The sequence below is a fragment of the Leptonychotes weddellii genome, chromosome 14, assembly GCF_054177405.1.
Source record: "Leptonychotes weddellii isolate Sample4059 chromosome 14, ASM5417740v2, whole genome shotgun sequence".
Taxonomy (NCBI): Eukaryota; Metazoa; Chordata; class Mammalia; order Carnivora; family Phocidae; genus Leptonychotes; species Leptonychotes weddellii.
The window spans coordinates 72,509,791-72,529,512 of record NC_138382.1 but is presented as its reverse complement, the minus strand read 5'-3'; the positions used below and the strand labels follow the sequence as shown (position 1 = coordinate 72,529,512).

Below are 19,722 nucleotides of genomic sequence, written 5' to 3'. Positions count from 1 at the left end.
GGAACACACAAGCAGAAGCAGGGGGAGAAGTGGGAGAGACATGGCGGAGGGGATGTGGGGGGTAGAGTGGGACAGGCTAGACTGTCAGCTCTGTGAGGACAGGGATGTCAGTGGTGTTGGGTCGCTGCTGAAGCCCCAGTGCTGGGCTCAGGCCCTACACACGGAAGGTGCTCCTAACACATGGTGTGAGGGGTTGGACGGATAGATGGATGGGAGGATGAATGATACTCCGTCCACCTCAGTGGCTTCTCCCCATGGCACAGATCTGCTGATGGAGGATTTCTTTGTCTCCCCGGGCAGGGCTGCCCCTTCTCCCCCTCCAGGCCCTCGCTCTCCTGTCAATGGGGAGATGTCTGTCGAGGGTCTGAATAAATCTAGACCTGCTCCAGATACGTTATGATCACACACTCCCCTGCCCCCAGGGCCTGAGCTGCCTGGGGCCAGAGGGGTCACCTGACCCAGGCTGACCAATCAGAATCTGCCCTGGGATTGTCGCCTTTGGATCTTCTGAACGGACACATAAACTTGAGCGGCCTGTGGACGCATGAGTGCGTGGGCGTTGTGTGCTGGCAAAGAGAGCACACGGGAGGGAAGGCCAGAGTGTGTGAGGATGGGAAGCAGGTGGCCAGGTGGAGGCAGGTGAGGCGGCATGGGCAAGAACAGGACAAACGGGCGCCTGGTCTGGCCATGCACCCTGCCCTGGCCTAGGCTGCGGTGAATAGATTTTGGTTTCTTGCTGCCCAAAGGCCAGTGAGGTGCTTCCCCCGGGGCCCCGGGGGATCCATTTGTCTGCCTTCCCGAGCAGAGCATGAGGCCTCTTGCAAACAGACTCTGTGTCCTGGATGCTGGAGGCCATCACCTGCACTCCCCTGAGACCCAGCACTTGTAGGGACTCGGTGGTGTGGACGGCCACACAGAAGCCTGGCCCCAAAGACCTGGCGTGTCCCTTGGTCTCTGCTTATGCTCAGTGCCCTGCGGGCGTCCTCATCCCATCTTCCCGGGGCAAGCCACGGAGGGAGGCGGTGGCCCCCTTCTGGGGGTGCTGGGTGACTGGCTGAAGGCCACATGGTCAGGCAGTGGCTGAGCCAGAATTTGAGTCTAGCTCTTCAAACTCCACGTTGAGTGTGCTTTGTGGGTTTCTCGTGAAATTCTCTGGGCTGCTTTCCCTTTCTCCTGAGAGCTGCCAGAGGTGGGCATCCTGGGCTGGAGGCACGGACACTTTGGGGGCTCTCCTGGTCCTCATGAGAGCTGAGCTAAAGGTGGCCCCGTTCTGAGTGTGGCATAAACAGGGCCAGAGGCAGTGACAGCTCAGACTCTGATGTCTAGCCCCAAAAATGCAAAGGTCACTTCTAAAGGAGGCAGAGCTTTGACAGTGAAACCCGAACTGACGGGGCTTCGCAAGGAGCCCCGGGCCGTGTCCTGCGGCCCTTTGGTCCCTTCCCTGGCGCTCGGAGGGGCATCTTGCACGCAGGTGAGCAGTCGGGACAGGACTGAGACTGTGGGGGCCGCATGTCCTCCTGAGCAGCCCCCCGGCTCTGAGCCCGGCGCCCATGAAAGTGCACCCCTGCATTCCTTGCTGGCGGCCTGTTGCAGCGCACGTGGTTCACGTGCTTTCGTGGTGACGGGGGTTTTCGCCTGCAAGGAGCATTCCTGAGGGCTGTTCCCAGAGAAGGGCAGGGCTTGCTTTGCCCTCCTGAACTCCTCTGGCTTGTACCCAGGTCTCTCAACTCAACGGGGGCAGAGAAGGCCACCAGTGCTTTCTGGAGGGCTGGGAGGCCCGGTGGTGGCTCTCGGCGGGCCCCGCCAGCATCTGCGAGGAGCTGGGGCGGGCGCTGGGGCCTGGAGCCTCCCCTGAGGGACTCTGGCCTTGCTCAGGTAGCACAGCAACAAGCCGGGAAAAGGTTAAAACAAACATTTATTTAACAAATTATATTAAGACAGACAATCACACAGTGAACTTCCCTTTGCCAAATACAAGAGTCACCTCAAATAAATACGGTAAGGACATTGTTCCTAGGGCAAGTGCACAGCGGGCGGCCCCAGGGCAGCTCCCACGCCTTCTGCCGGGAGAACAGGGGGGCGACGGCCGCTCCCGGGCCGCATTCACAAGGGGCGAAGAAAGAAGGGCCGACCCAGGGGTGCCAGGCTGCTTGGGGGGCGTGGGGGCCTGGCCACCCCCTCCATGGCCCGAGGGCACGGCGGACGGTGAACCGAGTCAAACGAGCTCGGCTTCTGGCCCCCACAGGCATGCACCTGCTTGGCCCTCAGGCTCCCGGGTGTCCGGGGGGGCCCTGGCCGGGGTGGAGCGATCGGGCAGGTGGGCTCCTGCCCTACGCTGAGCACCATGGCGCCATGCAGCAGTGGCCGATCATGCTAGAACCAGCGTGGCTGGTGGCGCTGGGAAGTCTTTACTGGACATGTGCTTGTGACGGGGCGGCTGCGAGACGAGACTCGGCTCCAGATTCCGGCTCTGCCCCGTGCCCGCTCCGTGCCCGCGGGCGGGCCTCCACTGCCCCAAGGAGCAACGGACATCCGCTTCTGGGTGTGTGTGTTTTTAAGGGGAACAACAGGAGAAAATGTGCTTAAAGTGCCGGCCTAGGGCCTGGCAAGGAGCAGGGGCTTCGATGCGGGTGAGTCCTTGCTGTCTCCTGCCCCGGGAGGGTGTCCCGCAGGACACGGGGCAGGGGAGTGTTGGGGGCGGCAGTCTGGACTTCCAGCGAGGGAGGCGGCTGGGGCACGTCGCCACCGGGGCTCCCAGCCCCCCAAGCGGAAGAGGGTCATGGCCCGGATTAGTTCCTGGACTCCGGGTGGGGAAAAAAGCCTTGAAACAAATTTGCGAGTGGCCATGAAGCCAACGACTTACTCCTTGTTACCTTTGTGCCATTCCCAAGGGCTTTGGAGGGAGACTGAATTTTCAGAGGGAAGAGGAAAGACAACAGGGAAGCTGTGCTCTGGTTAGTCTTTCTGAGGGGGGACGGCAGCAGGGCGTGCTGGGGGGCCGAGGGCCAGGCTGGTGCAGAAACGCTCCCAGGCACGAGCCAGGGGTCCAGGCTGTCCTGCGGTCCGCACGCGCCCCCATGCGCCCCCCTCCCCCAGCCTACTGTCACACGCTCGCTTGCCCCCACACCTCTCAGAAGGCCAGGAAAGAGGGCAAGCCTGCAATCTACCCCGGTCACTGTCTAACTTGTCTAAGGGGGGCTCAGGGGTACAAACGGTCACTGTCACACGTGGCTTCTGTCTACGAGGTGGTGGAGGTGGCACAGCCTGTCCAAGCCCAGCCGCTCTGCCCTCTTCCTGGCGGCCCCCAGCCCGGCCTCGCTCTTGGTCCATCCCCTATCTGCAGGACGGCCTGGGGGCTTGGGAGGTCGCGCCCCCCTCCTCCTCTCCGGATAGCCACCCTCCCTGCCTGGCTCCGCCTTCGTGCGCCTGGACTCGGGGCGGGCTCCCGCGCACACGTCTCTGGACCTCTCTGCTAAAATGCCCGGTTGTCAGACAAGGGCCACCAGGCGCTGTCAGGTGACCATCTCACAGGCTGTGACCAAGTGAAGAGGAGTAATCAGTTGCCCCTCTCGGTTGGGCTTCAGGTCACACGGGTCACTTGGTTCTGGACCAGCCACCCATCCAAAAAGCAGCAGCAGACCCGGGTCCTCTGGGCCCCACGGGGCTCCAATGCCCAGAAAGACGACTATCTAATTTCAGTGGGGACATCTGAGACCAGTTCAAGAGCTCTCTCCTCTCCTGGTTAAGCACCAATCCCCAAGGGTCCTCCGACGGACTGCTGGCTCCAGCCTGTGGCCCCCTGGGGGTTCCACCCACTATCTGCATTTTCCTGCCACTCTGCTGTGTGGGAGGCCCAGAAAGGCCGGCCCCACCAGGGATGTCCTCAGGTCCGGGCGCAGGCAGGGAGAGGCGACCACTTCCCTAATGCACAGAGATCAGGAGGTATCGAATGATCCATGGGCGACCCAGGTGGGCGGGTGGAGCTGCTGGAGATGGTGGGGCCCATAAAGGTACATGAGGTATTTTTGTCCGCCCTACTTCTTAGCCAGCGGCCACCCTCCTCACGGTGCTGGCCTGTTGTGCCCCGGCCACCACAAGCCATCCCAGGAGCCCCAGGGAGGTGGGGTCCATCCCCGGCCATGGCTCTCCTGGGCTCCCTTCGTGGTGAGGGACCCTTCCCGCTCTCCATGCCGCCTCCCCCCCCCGGCCTCCAGACACATGTCCAAAGCTCCCACCATCTGGGGACCCCCAAGAGGGGAAGAGACCAACATTCTGTGGAACTAATTCAGGACCAATCCTGAGAGCTAGACCAGGTAGGCCACTGGGGGGGAGGGCCCGAGTCCCCAGGGATGGCGGCAGCCGGCATGGTGAGAAGTGCCTGTGCGTCCACTGACTGGTCGTGGCACACGTGTCCACGCTGGCCCCAGTTCGGTGGCCTGGCTCACGTGGACTTCCTGAAACAACTGTTGCTGTTTGTGGAGCGCATCACGATGCAGCCGGGCTCTGAGGAGTGGGCTGACCCCGTCCCCGCGTCCCTCTGGGGCTGGGCACTGGCTGAGTGGCTCCTCACCCGCGGCGGGCCCGTCCCTGGGCTGAGGCGGCTGGCATGGCAGTTGGCACGTGGGCATTGCAGAGATGAGCCCTTTGGGAGGAACGGGGGGTGTGGGGGGTGAGCACAGTGTCCTGGGCAGCGAGACTCGCCTCCGAGCAAGCACCAGGTCCCTCCGCCTTCTCGCCCAGAAGGCAAGTCCCCTGTGTGGGCAGCCAGGCGGCTGTTCCCCCACCTCAGTGGGGCCACCACTGGGGCAGGGACCCAGGCTCGGGGCCACTTGGGGACGACGGGCTTCTTCCTCCCGTGCGTCATCCGCGTTGCCGTGAAATGCGCAGGGCGCTTGCTGCTGTTGGCGGGAGGGACTTGTTCCACGGCAGCCCCGCGTCTGGGGCCCGCGGTGAGGCCGGAGGGGGCTTTGTACAGCTGCCACCCACCCCGGGGCTTCCAGAAGGAACCGGATAGCGTCGTGGCAGCCAACAGTCGGGAGGAAAGGGGGCCCAAGGCGTCACTGGGCGGCTCCAGCCAGTGTGCGGGGCCCTCAGGGGTGACTCCCGCGGGGGGTAGGGTTGTTCGTGGGAGGGCTGGTCGCCACACAGACACGTTAGGAGCCGCTGGTCACTACACACACAGATTAGTCCAGATTATGAAGAGTGTCGCCAGGGAGGCGGGGCTGTCCCGTCAGGCAAGCGGAGGCCACAGCCCAGCTGCCCAGGGTCTCCCGGATGAGCCCCACGGTGGGCGGGCAGGAGGGCCTGGGCGAGGGAGGGGCACTCAGTAGTCTGGGCAGCCGCGTCTTCTCCCCACGGGGCCAGGGTGGTGGCCGGCCCCTCAGGACTGGGGGATCTGCTGACACCGAGTGGGGCTGGGCGGGAGCCGGGCCGCAGCGCTCTGCTCCGTGCGGAAGCTGTATTCATACTGGAGGAGCGAGAGGACAGAGCAGCAGGGTCAGTGCGGGAGAACAGCAGAGAGAAGCACTCCCAGGCCTCAGGCCTGGCCCGTGGGGGGCCCCGATGCCACCTTGCCGAGCATGCGCGCACAGAAATGGGCGCCCTCTGGGTGCAGCGTGCGGGGGTGGGGGATGTGGAGAGACACACACCTCTGCGGCTGCAGGTGGCCCCCCAGCTTGTGACTACAGTCCCTGCTCTGCTCACCGTTAGGGAGGGACCGTGGTGCCCGAAGCCACGGGCTGACCGTGGGCCAGGCTGCCTGCCGGGAGAGGGGTCGCAGGCAAGGTAAAGGACTGCCCTGCAACTCCATCCCCCACCTGACCTGAGGCCAGCCACCAGGCCCAGGGGACCCTCGGACTCGGTGCCTCCTGGCACGCCTGCTGACATGCTAGGTGACCCCGGGGGGTGGGGGGCAGCACCCCACACGTGCGTGTACTCTCCTGAGTTCCCAGCACCGCTCCCTGAAGGGTGTGTGACTGTCCTCAACTGACGAGGGCCCGAGGCTCCAAGAGGGCAGCACCCCACACCGGCCACCCAGCCTGGACCAGGGCGGTCCCTGGAGGGGCACACCGGTCCCACCTCATGCTGAAGACCGAAGCTTACCTGACTCTAGGTCGTGGAAACGTGTAAAGGTAGGTTCCGAGTCTGATGGAAATTGAAACGCAAGTACCTCTGTTGGGGAAGGGGGACCGCCTGCGGTTTGCCCCGAGGGCCAGGAGGGATGGCACCGTCCAAATGTGGGGCTGGTGGGCCAGGCGGGCACAGGCGAGGGGGGCCCTGCAGCAGAGCTGGGCCGTGGGGTCGGGGGCAGGGCCTGGCACGCTATGCCACAGCAGGCTGTGGTCCCAGGGCTTTAGGAACGAGAAGCTTAGATGAGGTCAATGGTGGTTAAACGTTTTAAATCCTATCGAGACTTTTTAGCAGTAGAATTGCCCTAAAAAGAGCTCCTCCCTGTAAGCAGAGCAAAGTGGAGCTGCCCTGGTTGAGGAAGCTATTTCCTCAGGGACACGGGGGGGTGGGGGTGACAGGAAGCCTGGCTGCCTGCCCCCCCCCCCGCCCCCAGGGATGTTGCCTGCCACAGGAGAACAGCTAAGCGCTGAGGGCTTTAGCGGTTGGTCAAGAATGAGGGGCAGCTACAGACCTTTGAGGGTTTTTCCCCTCAAGTGGAAATGGTGAGGAGGCAGCCAGCAGACCCGGCTGCCCAGCACTGTGTCCTCAGCTGCCCCTGCCTGAGGGCCCCACGGGGCTGGCCCAGCACAGACAGACGCAGACCGGGGCTGAGCCCCATCCTGTCCCTGTGTGAACCACAGGTGTGAACAGCCTCAAGCGGCCCCGGCGACACAGATAGGACGGTGGTGCCTACAGACATCGTCTATCACCAGAAGGGGCGGGAGGGAAGGACTTGACTTTGGAAGGTGACCTCAGGTAGGTCTTTGCTCCTCTCTGAACCTCGGCCACGGTCAGAAATAACAAGTGTTGGTGAGGATGTGGAGAAAGGGGGACCCTCGGGCCTGCTGGGAATGCAAACGCGTGCAGCCGGCGTGAAACACGGTATGGAGGATCCTCACAAAATTAGAACTAGAACTCCCCTAGGACTCAGTAATTCCTCTTCTGGGAATTTATCCAAACAAAACAAAAACACTAACTCAAAAAGATACCTGCAGCCCCACGTTCACTGCGGCATTATCTCCAACAGATGTCGGACGACAGGTGAAGGGATGAAGAAGACGCGGCGTAGAGCTACAATGGGATCTTACTCAGCCATAAAAAAAGAAATCTTGCCATTTGCAACAGCATGGATGGACCTTGAAGGCATTATGTGAAGCGCAGTAAGTCCGAGAAAGACAAAGACCATGTGACCTCACTTATATGTGGAATCTAACCCCCCCCTCCCATACTTACAGGTATAGAGAACGGAATGGGGGTTGCCCGGGGAGGGGGGTCGAAAGTACAGATTCCAGCTGTAAAATGGGTCTGGGGGATGCACATACAGCTGGCTGACAACCATTAATACTGCATTGCATCTTGGGAAGTTGCTAAGAGTAAATCTTAAAGGTTAAAAATTTTGTAACCATGGTGACAGATGTTAACTGGACATGTTTTGATCATTTTGCAATATATACAAATATGGATCATTATATTGTACACCTGAAACTAATGTTCTATGTCAATTATACCTCAATAAAAAAGTGGGATCACAATCTCTCCCAGGGCTGGCTGTGGGGATGGGGCGAGCTATCGCAGGTTAAGACCCCACACACTGCGGTCACCAGACACATTTGCTGGCTACTTGAGAAACTCTAACAAAGCAGCTCCCAACCTGCTCCCCGATGACCAGGGCACGGGCCACAGCTGGACTCCAGCTCCAGGAAGCTGGCCCAGTGGAGCAGCCCCAGAGGAGGCCGCCTCCGGGCGAAGTCTGGGGCAATACCGCCACCTGGTGGCTGCTCAGGTGCATCACGGCAGGAAAGGTTCCCTGGGCTCCATCAGCACCCACCACAGTCTTCACCCTGTGCTAGGCCCCAGGGTTGGGCAAGAGCCCCACGAGGGCAGTAGGGCAGGGGCATGTCAGCACTGCTAACCCAACTGGGCAACACAGGAGGAAGGGTGGGTTGGGGAGAACATGAGTGCATTTCTGCCCGTGGCTCTGGGGTAGCTGCCTGGCTGGGGAGAGATGGAACCAGGGACAAAAGGTTGGGAACTGGAAGCACTGGGGATGCGGGGGTGGGGGGCACGGGTAGCTGGAATGACGATGGAGAGAGGTTTTAGGAAATGCGCACAGGCTCAGAGGGTGAGGACAGGCCTGGCACTTGGGGTGGAGGACCTGGGGGAGTGGGCCAGGGAGGAGAGCAGACTCGGTTGGGGAAGGTTGGAGAGCTGCCAGTATGGTGGGTGCGGCCGCCCCTCAGGGGTGGGGAGGGGGGCACCCAGGGCAAGTGCTGGGGCGGGTTGATCAACCTTTACTGCGCAAAAGTCCCTGGAGGTCCTGGTAAAATGCAGATTCTGACTCAGAAGGCCTGGGGTGGGGCCCAGGATTCTGCATTTCCAACCAACTCCTAGGTGACCTGCCGCTGCTGTTCTGGGGACCAGTTCAGACAGTTCTGTGGCCCAACCAAGGGGACGCAGGAGTGGATGTGGGTGGGAGTGGGCAGAAAGCAGAGGGCTAGAGACATTAGGGCTGGGGCGGGGGAGCTGGTGGGCTTTACTTTGGCTGCCCTGAGGCCATGCCTGGGAGATGCCTGCCTGGGGGCAGCACACGGAAGGCGCCTCTCAAATGAAGCAGCGAGAAGTCCCGAGTATGCTGCCCTTTCCGGATTCACAGCCTGCGCCCGCCCCTCCCCCCTCCAGAAGGCCAGGACTCGGCGGGGCGGCACAGTGCACAGATTGCTGTCCCCCCACTCCTACCCTTGGGAGCTTTCCCTTTTTAGGTTATCTTGGCTGGAGAAAAGCATTACCCTCCCACCCCCAACCTCTTGTTTTCTCTAACTCCCCAAATGAAATTTCAACATATGTCCCCAGACATAATCCCCCTTAGGCTGCGGATAACCCTTCCCACAGACACTGTCTTCTGCCTGGGATTGCTGGCCCCAAAGTGTTTGCCCAAGAGACTAGGGCCGCTTCTGGAAGGCCTTTCACTCCCTTGGGCAAACAGCGAGTACCTTTGAAGGTGGATTTGGGCCCGGATCTGTTTACTCAAGACATTAGTCTCCTGCATAAGGAAAACCTGCACTCGCGTACAAACAGCAAATCCTTTTTGAATTAAAAAAATTTTCAATTAAAAAGCATTTGGGTTCGCAGAGCGGAGCCCAGCTGAGCGGCGCCGGGCCATGGCGCCCTCTGGTGGACACCTGCCATCACAGCAGCCGGGCCTGGCGGTCTCTCCCGGAAAGAGATGTCACTGTCAGGAGCTCTCTCTGGAGCTTTCCTGGGGCCCAGGGACCACAGCGTGCCTCCGTCTGGGAGACCCTGCAACTGATGCATCGGGCATCTCTAGCTACGGGGCGTGAGGCCCAGCGGGGCCATCGTCCTGGTCAGTGGGACATGCGGACCCCAGCTTCCAGCTTCACGGTGGAGGCAAACTTGCCTCCACCCAGCCTCACTGGCACGAAGGGGGCCATCAAACCCTCGTCAACCCACGAAGGTGTGAGGATCACCTGAGACGATTCGCCTGAAAAACCCAGTCCTCCTGATGCATCAGAGTCAAGGGTTTTAACCAAGCCACGGGTGCCCGGGCCCTGTCTGGGGTGGGGTGGTTCTGGTTCACCAGGCATGGCAGGGCAGCATTTTCCAAAACACCCAGGAGATCTTCCTGCTTGGGCAAGGGAGAACCACTGCCTGGAAACTTTTACCAAATACAATACAGACGGTCCCCGATTTACGATGTTTCGACTTTACGACCCTGCGAAAGCGATAAACCACACCTCAGATTTTGAATTGGACACAGTCTTGTGATGCTCCGCAGCCGTGGCCCCCAGGGAGCCACGCGACCACGAGGGTTCACGACGGACATGCTGAAGGCCATGCTGTCCCCAAACGACCATCCTGTTTTCCACTTTTAGTACGGTATTCAATAAAGTACACGAGATAGCCAACATTTCATTATAAAATAGGCTTTGTGTTGGATGCTTCTGCCCAACTGTGGGTTACTGGACGTGTTCTGGGAGTTTAAGGTAGGCTAAGCTAAGCTGTGCTGTTCGGTAAGTTAGGTGTATTAAATGCATTTTCAGTTTACAGTTGCTTTCCACTCATGATGGATTTATTGGGGGGGGGTCACCCCATTGTAAGTTGAGGAAGATCTGCAGAGGGCAAAAAGGGCAAACATATACCCTCCCTTCCTGGGTCTGGCAACGATCAAATCAGAGGCTCCAGAGGAGAAAGGACAGTAAGGGATTATTTCCAGCGCCTAAGCTTTGCAGATACGGAAGCTGAGACCTGGGGCAGGATCAGACTTCCCAAAGGTCTGGAGAGAGCCAGGGCAAAGCTGGACTAGGCCCACAGGCGTCCCAAGGGTGGGGGACAGGCAAGGGTCTGCACCCACCTCTCATGCAGGTACAGCTCGGAGGTGGAGGCAGAATGACAGATGTGAGCCAATGAGTCAACATAAGTTGGCACTGGGGTGGATCACGGAAGAGCCTGGAAGGGTGTGTTAACAGCAGGCCTAGAACGGCCAGGCTGGGCCTCAGAGGCCTGGCCAGGGGAGAACAGGTCGGGGGGAAGTAAAGGGGCCAAGATTTAGGTGAACAAGAAGTCTGGTTCAGGGGTGAATGGACACTGAAGGGTGGGCTTCGGCAGTCACAAAGGGTCCCCCGGGCAGGCAGATGGGCCTGACCCCATACAGTCAGGAAGGTGGAGGAGGTTCTTAGTGGCCCTGCCCTCCCAAGCCCGTCCTGCACTGCTCTAGTTCCCCACAGCCCCAGCCTTGACATGGGCTCTGCTCATCACCCACGGCTTAACCGCTCCAGGATTTCAGCTATGGGAAGCCTCCACTCCTCACTCGAGGGCTCCAAGTCCTCCCCTCTGTCTGAAGAAGCCTGGCTGCTGGAACTCAGCCCCCAGGGGAGGAAAAAGCCGGTGCCCCAGTGAGGAGTGGGCACAGAAGGGCCTCGCATTCCCAAAGGGCAGCCTTGTCTGTGCACCAGGGGAGGCCCGTCCAGCTGATTTGAATACGTCCACCCCTTCAAGCTCCCAAAGGGGAGACTGAGGACCAACGCCTCATTGGACAAGCCCGGGAGTCCTTGTTCTATACTTGGGACTATGGTGCCACAGAGATATTGGAAACATTGAGTGACTGGGGGAAGCACCGGGTCCTAACAAGCATGACGAATCGCTTGACCTGCAGGAGGTCTGTCCACGTGCACACTGGGGGCACAGGGGGAACATGGGGGATGCCAAGACTGCCCTCCCCATTCCACAGGGAGGTTCTAGAACACCCCGGAGCTGGGGAGAACAGGCCTGGAGCTCAGGGCTCATGGGCTACAGCCCATGACCCTGGTGGCCACTAATAAGGTGACAGGGGCGGCAGGAGATGCCATGTCCTGAGTCGGGGTGCTGGGAACAAATCTGTATGCCCCGTGAAGCTGGTATTGCTCTTTCCACCCCAGATGGGCAAACCGGGGCTCTGAGAGGCTGAGCAGCCTTTCAATGCCACAGGGGGTCAGGGGACAGCAGGGAGGCGTCTTCGATGCCACAGTCAGATACGGATGCTGGGGTCCCATGCAGCTCACAGAGGGGTCGTCGTGGCTCCTGCAGGCCCTCAGGGAAGCTGCTTCGGTTTCCATTCCAGCTTTCCCATTGGGTTCCTGGGCTCTAATCTGTGAGAAGTAACCCCGAGTCGGGGCCCTGAGCCCCACCCAGGCCCACTGCTGGGTCCCTCTCTAAATGACGGTCTGAAGAAGGGCCCCTCCAAGACCCACCTGCTCCGCAGGAACCGCGTCTGTCTGCGCACTGGACCCGGCACGGTGCCAGCCCAGAGAGGGGCTCCAAAAGCAGCTGCTCAATTCATTACTTTCACAGCCTTTTGCTGATTCAGCCCCTGCGTCTTTCTGCTCTGGGGCATCCAGGTCCCTTTCAGGGATCCTCAGCACCCAGCCCTCCCCCGTTTGCTGCTCTAAGCCTGGGACTCCCTGGAGGGGGTGGTGATAACCATGAGCTTGCCTCCTGGGCTCAGTGCCGGGAGAGCCCCCTACTCTCAAGGCACCCTCAGCTCACAAAGCACCTTCCCGCTAGGACCCGGACAGAGGAGCGTCGGAGAGCTTCTGGGAGCGGCGCAGTGACTCCCACATCCCTGCCCTACGGCACAGCCACAGCGGCAGGCCCTCCCCTCCTCCAGAGTGAGGTTTGAGTGGGTTCTGCAGAGACCTTTCCCCGTGCACGGCTCCTGGACCTCTCCTCCCTCCCTGCCCAGCACCGAGTCCTAAATGGGTCGGCCCAGTCACGCCTTTGTGCCTTTCCGAATGCTGTTTTCCCTAGGACACTTTCTCCCTTCAACGGCTAAACCCTACTGTCCTTTAAGGCTCAGCTAAAGGGGCACTTGTTCTGGGACATGTTCCCTCCTCCCCTGGGAAGAATTCATCCCAACCCCCTGGGCCTCCCCAACACTCCACATATCCTCCTAAGTGTGTGGTCAGGAGGGGCCACAGCCATTTCTGTAGCTCCAGAGCCTGGTGGAGTCCATGGCCTAGAATAGATGGATGGATGGATGGATGGATGGGTGGGTAGGTGGGTGGATGAGTGGGTGGGTGGGTGGATGGACGGATGGACGGATGGATGGATAGGTGGGTGGGTGGATGGATGGAAGGATGGACGGACGGATGGATAGGTGGATGGATGGATGGATGGATGGATGGGTGGGTGGATAAATGGATGGGTGGGTGGGTGGATGGATGTATGGATGGTGCAGGATGGGTGAATGAAGGGACAGATCAGTCTCTGGGCACAGCTCAGTGCAAAGGAGAGAAAGCAGCTAGCTTAGGGCTACGTTCTGAGGCAGATGGCAGGTTATTCTGATTTTCAGTCTTTTGTGGAAGCAGCAGTTGGTCCAGCCCTGGGTTTTCTGACTTCTCCAAGCCCTCTGAGCATGATGGTGGGATTGGTCCTATCTTGTGGTATTTAACTCATGCATGTAAAGTCCAAAGCCCAGTGCTTGTCCACATCACCCCTGTGAATGGAAGATTATGAGTCAATGTGATTTGTGTTTGTATCTCCACACACACACACCATGTGCAAGCTGGAGGTTCATACACTGTTGGCCTGTGGGGTGTTTCAAAATAAACATTGAAAAGTTGAGAGACTGCATAAAATGCCAACATTCTCCAGCTTTTACTAGAAAAAAATAGAGGGCTGTGGCAATTCTGGATGTTCATTCTTGCAACTAGAGGCTGCTTCCTTTAGAGAGGCATGTACTTTCCAATTTGCCACACTCCCACCACTCCCTAGAAACTGCCCAACTGGGCAGTGTCAACTGCCATGTTATCACTGTGACTGTATTTTAAAAGTGAGTGTGTGGGGTGGTGGGGACAAAGTAAGCAAGAAAGTGAACTATTCCTTGCACCCATGACTACCAAAAGTAGGAGAGTGAAAGAGACTGAGAAGGTTGGGCAATTTTAAGGAAAATGGGGGAAAAGCCGATTTCGTGGTGGGACTGAAGACTGCCGTGTGGTCAGTGAGGACACAGAGGTGTCTTGCTTGTATCCGGCCCCTCGCTCACTGCAGGGCCAGTGGCCTGGCGGGCACCTGTGTGTCCAGCCTGCTTGCTCTGCTGTGGGCATGGCCGCGGATGGTGCCTTTGCTGCTGAAAACACCATTTCTATGTCCGCAAGCAGCCGTGGGGCTTTCCTCTCATTGGATCAGAATTTCGGAGCTCACCTGGGTATTACCTTAAAAAAATGGATAGGTGTACTTTCCCTGCCCTAGGCTATTTGTAGGAAATATTTAAAACACCACCACTTTCCAGCACTGGAAGATGAGGGACGTGGTCACTCTGGGAAAGTGCTCTCCCTATTCTTTCTCTCGTCTTCATGCTTTTTACCTGCATGACAGGCAACCTTCTCAGAGTTCAGTTTTGGTGTGTGTGGGGGGAATATTACTTTAAAACTTGGGGGATCAGAGTTCCCAAAACATGAAGAGAGAAAAATCCTTTCGTGAAGGGACTTGCAGAAGACCACCTCGTCATCTTGACTTGGGGTTGCATGAGCGCGTGCACAGCTCACGAGGGCAACTGGGGCAGGTGATGCTACCATAAAGATTTCCAAACATTACCTCTGCCACAGCTTCCTTGCCATCAGCTCAGCTTGCTTCTCTCATCTCTGTGATGAATGCCCGGGGCCCCCATGGGAGCGGGCTGAGTGGGGGCTGCTGCTGGGGACGCTGCCGCTGGCAGAACCCCAGGGGTGGTGGGGGGTGGCGGGCTCGGAGACTCTCAGAATTAGGAACTCTATTAATATAATCTAGCATATTAATATGCCCATGGAGAAAATACATGATCATCTCAATAGATGATTAAAAGACATTTATCAAAAGCCACCATCCATTCCTGATAAAAAACAGAAAAGTAGAACTAGATGGCTAATTCCTTAGCAGGATTAAAAAAAAAGAGAGAGAGAGACGTGTCTATATATAACAAGCCCAAACGCGGCATTATGGGTTAACGTTGAAATGAGAAACCTCTATTAACGCACAGGTGAGCCGAGGTGGCGCGGTGTCCTGAAGACGGCAGGTGAGGTGCAGACCTTGGAAGGAGGCCCCGTCGGGGTCTGCTGACAGCAGAACTGCCTGCCAGGGACCCCAGAGGAAAGCAACTGAACACCCATCAGAAACAGTCAAAGTCGTCAGTGAGAAGCCCACAGGTTCTTGATATAGAAATGTTGGGAAATACAACGTCAGAAAAGAGCCATTCCCAAGAGCCGCAAAAACATCAAACACCGAGAACCTGAGAAGCAGCGTGTGGGGTCATCAGTTCTGCTCTGCGTGGTGACAGAGACCAGCCTCGGGGTGGGGACTCTTCATCTAAAATCACTCCTCTGTTGATCTATGTAGTCAGTGCGGTTACAATAAACACTTAGAACAGTTTCTGGAAACCCCTCCCCCCACCAGAAGGTTCTCTAATGAAGCTGGAAGAATAATCACGTGAGTATAATTAGAAAAATTGAGGGGTTATAAAGGGAGAACTCTATCATATATTAAAGCTTATCATAGAACTATAAGGTTCAAAACAGTGTGGCAATAATATAAAAAGAGAAGAACAGAGTTAAGAGAAATGTCCATTGATCCACTTACATAATAGAATAATATGATAAAGACAGCATTTAAAATTCACTGAAGAGGGGCACCTGGGTGGCTCAGTCATTAAGTGTCTGCCTTTGGCTCAGGTCATGATCCCAGGGTCCTGGGATCGAGCCCCGCATCGGGCTCCCTGCTCGGCAGGAAGCCTGTTTCTCCCTCTCCCACTCCCCCTGCTTGTGTTCCTGCTCTCGCTATGTCTCTCTGTCAAATAAATAAATAAAATAAAAAAATTCACTGAAGAAAGTATTCTAATCAGTGTTAAAAAAACTGGCTAATGCCACGAGAGAAAATAAGGCTGGTTCTAATTCTTCTAATAAATTTCAGATGGATTTAGTAGTTGAAAAGAATTCAGTGTTTTATTTTTTTAAAAGATTTTATTTATTTGACAGAGAGAGACACAGTGAGAGAGGGAACGCAAGCAGGGCGAGTGGGAGAGGGAGAAGGAGGCTTCCCACCGAGCAGGGAGCCCGATGCGGGGCTCGATCCCAGGACCCCAGGACCATGACCTGAGCCGAAGGCAGACGCTTAATGACCGAACCACCCAGGCACCCCAAGAATTTAGTATTTTAATATATTAAAATGTGAAAGAATGGAAAAAACAGGACTGATTATTCTTATAATCTTCTATGACACAAAGCCCCAAATAAAATGTTAAAACAAAGACAAAAGAGCCCATGAAAAAATTAAAACTATTGTATAGCAGAACACATCATTAACAAGAAAAGCCACTGGTTAAAGGTGTGTCTGAGAATGTGACAGGGAGAAAGTTGTTATAAAGAGCATAAAGAAGGGGCACCCGGTTGGCTCAGTCGTTTAAGCGTCTGCCTTGGCTCAGGTCATGATCTCTGGGTTCTGGGGTCGAGTCCCACATTCCGGCTTCCTGCTCAGCAGGGAGTCTGCTTCTCTCTCTCCCTTTCCCTCTGGCTCTCCCCACTGTTCCTTCTCTCTCAAATAAATAAATAAAATCTGAAAAAAAAGCATAAAGAATTCTTAAAAACAAATGGAAAAAAATGAAATAAGCCAACAAAAAATAAGGCAAAGGGTACAAACAGAAAAGATTTGCAAAATAAATACAAGTGGCTGATAACCATTTGAATGTTCACCTTCAGATGCTGGTGATGCTCAGCCGTAGTGAGGAATGTGGGAAACAGGTACCCCCCTCATATACTATGGGGTGGGGAGCTCTGAATGCGCACTCCCTTTTTGGAAGGCAAAATAATATATATTCTCCTAAAGAAAGACCCAGGGGAGCAAAGACACATGTACAAGGAAATAATACTGCAGCCGTGTAATAGCGAATAATTAGAAACAACTCAAAAGTCAATCAATAGTGGATTGCTTAAATAAATTATGGCATAATCATAAAAGGGAACCACATGTAGTCATTAAAAAGAACAAGGCAGGTCTGTGTGAAATGACAGGGAAGGCTGTGGAAGTGAACAGCAAGGTGAGGCTGTGTACTGTGTGAGCCCACGTAACGCGCGCGTGTGTGTGTGCACCTTTTACTTTACATGTTTCTGTGATGTTTGCAGTTTTATAAACACGTACAACCTTTGAACTCAAGGGGAAAACACTAAATAGTAAACGACTGCTTCTGACTGGCAGGGTAGCTGCTTCAGATGATAAACTGCCCAAGAGATCTGCTACAATTTATGGGGACGGAAGTAATCCTGTGGCACGAAGCTGGTTCCTACGGTGTGGTCACACTCCCGAAGAGTCTATGCAGTGGTGGTCCCCAAGCTACTTCCCATATTTCAAGAGAAGCCTAACACGTCTTGTGTGCCTTCAGAAGGGCCATCCGTTAAACTAACTCATTAGGTTTCTTTGTTTTGGGCGGGAATGATCTAACTGTGTGTGTAAGGGTTTGGGCGGCAGCTCGGTGCCTTCGAGCAATTTAAAAAAGGGGAGAGCAGGTTCACGTCTATTTATTTAATGGACTTTTACTTAATAAATAAATTAGGCAGGTTTCTTTTCCAAAACAGATCAGCATCCTTACTGAAAAATCCAGAAAAAGGGTTCTGGGTGGTGGAAACGTTAAATCCAGGCAGAGAGAACACTGCTGCTGCTTTCCCGTTGCAGTTTAAGACCTGACCACTAGATGGTGCAAAGGGACTGCAAATTTTGCGACCTCTCCCTCCACAAAATTCTTTAACGTTAATAAGCACAATGAAAGCTTTCCAAAAGTAGAAAGAATGAACAATTGTGCTGGGACATGAACATTTTGCTTTTATAAAAATTGGGACTCTGCCATTTCATTACTGATACAAAAATCTTCTGCCTCACTTTCTTCCCGCATACGCAGTTCCCAAGTCTACTCTCATCTCATCTATTTGAAGGGGGCCAAAGAAGCCAAGCCCGTGCAAAGTGGATGTCCAAAAGTTGAATTCGAAATTTTTTTTTTTTACCTTGCACCGCCAAATGTGTTTCCATTAATTTCACCTCAATGTCGTGACGTAAATGCTAGTGGAATCGGCCCCAAGCTAAATAAGCAATAAGCCCCATTTTTCAACACACAAACACATAAAGATGTCAGCTCAAACTGTTTACTAATTAACACTTAAAAAGACACAAATTAGATATGCGTGGCTAAGAGCAATTATAATCAAGACGAATTTCTCTAGTCATTTGGGAACTGAGAAAAATGCCTAATTGCTGGAACCAATGTTTTAAAAACTGAAATCACGCCAGTTAGCAAATATGTTCATTTAAAGAACATTCCACGTGACTACACTCTTGAGGATTGACTACAAACATGAGAACAAGGAAAATATTTAGGTATAAAATTAAAATTTTAAGCTCCCTTAGATTTATAACTTCTTCATTAAATACGTCTGCACACAGCAGCCCATAAAAACCTGTAGCAATTAAGTGGTTAAATGAACTGCCTCCCTTGTCAATTTTAAGGGAGTGATTAATACTAGATCGTCCCTTTACTAATTAGACTCTCCCGTGTCTTTCAGCTTTAAAGTCGAGTGAAAATGGAGGCTGTGTGCCCTACCAGGAAGCATGGTGGGCTAAGGACGCTTCCCTCGCCAGGCTGAATTTTCAGCGTGGCACCCACAGAAGGGAGGGCGAGCATTGTGGTTTTCCGTGGGAGGTCGGCAGCAGGTGGGGAGATGGCTCTGCACCGAGCTGGAAGGCACTGCGGATGCCGGATGCCGCTTCATCATAGGCATTGTTGGCTCCTATTTTTAAAAGGCTTGCAGGTTGTTACGTGTGCAGCGTGAAATCTACAATCAAGGCCACTGTCTCTTGGCTATTATTCCTTGAGACAGGGATGGAGGGTCTGCAGGCGAGGCGAGACTGGCGGTGGCCGGGCCACAGGGCAGGTGGGGCGGTGGGCGGGGAGGCAGGATAAACAGGCATGGTAAAGGGAACGGAGACACTGGCACGATTTTAGAAGCTGCAGCCTGGGCTGTAGAGCTGGGGTGCTCCCACCCTGGCTGTGACGGGGAATCCATCAGATGGAGAAATGGAGCAACCGCTTACAAGGGAAATAAAGAGCGGCAGAGACAGAATATTTATATGCCCATCTTCTCACTCCCAGAGCAGACGCTTCATCACAGGGGTCGGCTGCAAAATCACACTTTTCCTGACTCCTGAACAGACAGAAGCTTTTGTTTGGGCCGTGAGGCGGACAATAAGGGTTTCACGGGGCCACCAACCCTCCCGGGTGTCACCATCACCCTCCTGCTGCCCAGCCCCGTGGGGGAGGGGCGGGGCCAGAAAGCCTCCCCATCGCTGCCACTGGTCACCTCCCGTGGCTGAGGGGAGATGAGCCGAAACTCACTTTCACATGCCTCGGACTAATGTGCACGGCAGAGGCCCTGCTCCAAGCTGGGCACGGACGCGGACGGCAGGGAATACGGCTGCTGGAGGGCAGGCTGGGCAGGAAGGAGGCTGCCATGCCCACCTGGCGCCAGGAGAGTGACCGCATTCACGGGGGGATTTATTAGCCACAGCTTTGTTCATTTTCAACACCCACACCTGAGAGTATTTCTTAGTTGTGAGAGGTTTCATGTTTGTCAAGAACTCCCCCCCCCCCCCCAGTATATCTGCTCGACGGCAGGTAGAGGGATTTTTAATCACAACCTTACAACATGACCTTCCTTTGGGGGTCTTTCAAGAAACTCAAGCCAGTGCTACATGCCACGGCTTCCGGGGAACTCGCGATGAAGTCAGGAGCAGCAGCTGTGGGACGAGTGAGGCACACGGGCTGGGGCCATGAGGCCCGTGGTGGGGGGGAGCCAGGGGACCTGCCCAGGGTCGATCCTACGCGGCAGAGTTGGCGTGCTACCCCAGCATCCAGACTCAAACTGTGTCCTCTCCACCCTACCCCGTTGCCTCCACTGTCTACATGGTCCGTAAACGTCCCTGCGAACACCCGGGATGTGCCCTCCAGTGTGACAGGTGGCTCTGGTCCACACGGCCAGCAAGCCTTGT

At 55.8% G+C, this 19,722-nt stretch overlaps 1 protein-coding gene across 1 annotated transcript in view; it reads right to left on the bottom strand.

Moving 5' to 3' along the window:
- Positions 1-1,897: 1,897 nt before the first annotated feature.
- Positions 1,898-19,722, bottom strand: part of MVB12B (multivesicular body subunit 12B) — a 249,661-nt gene continuing 231,836 nt past the window's right edge. The window contains exon 10 of the mRNA XM_081803606.1: positions 1,898-5,467. Within this exon, the coding sequence (XP_081659732.1) occupies positions 5,381-5,467 (87 nt within the window). The 3' untranslated portion in view covers positions 1,898-5,380. The remainder of the gene's footprint in view (positions 5,468-19,722) is intronic.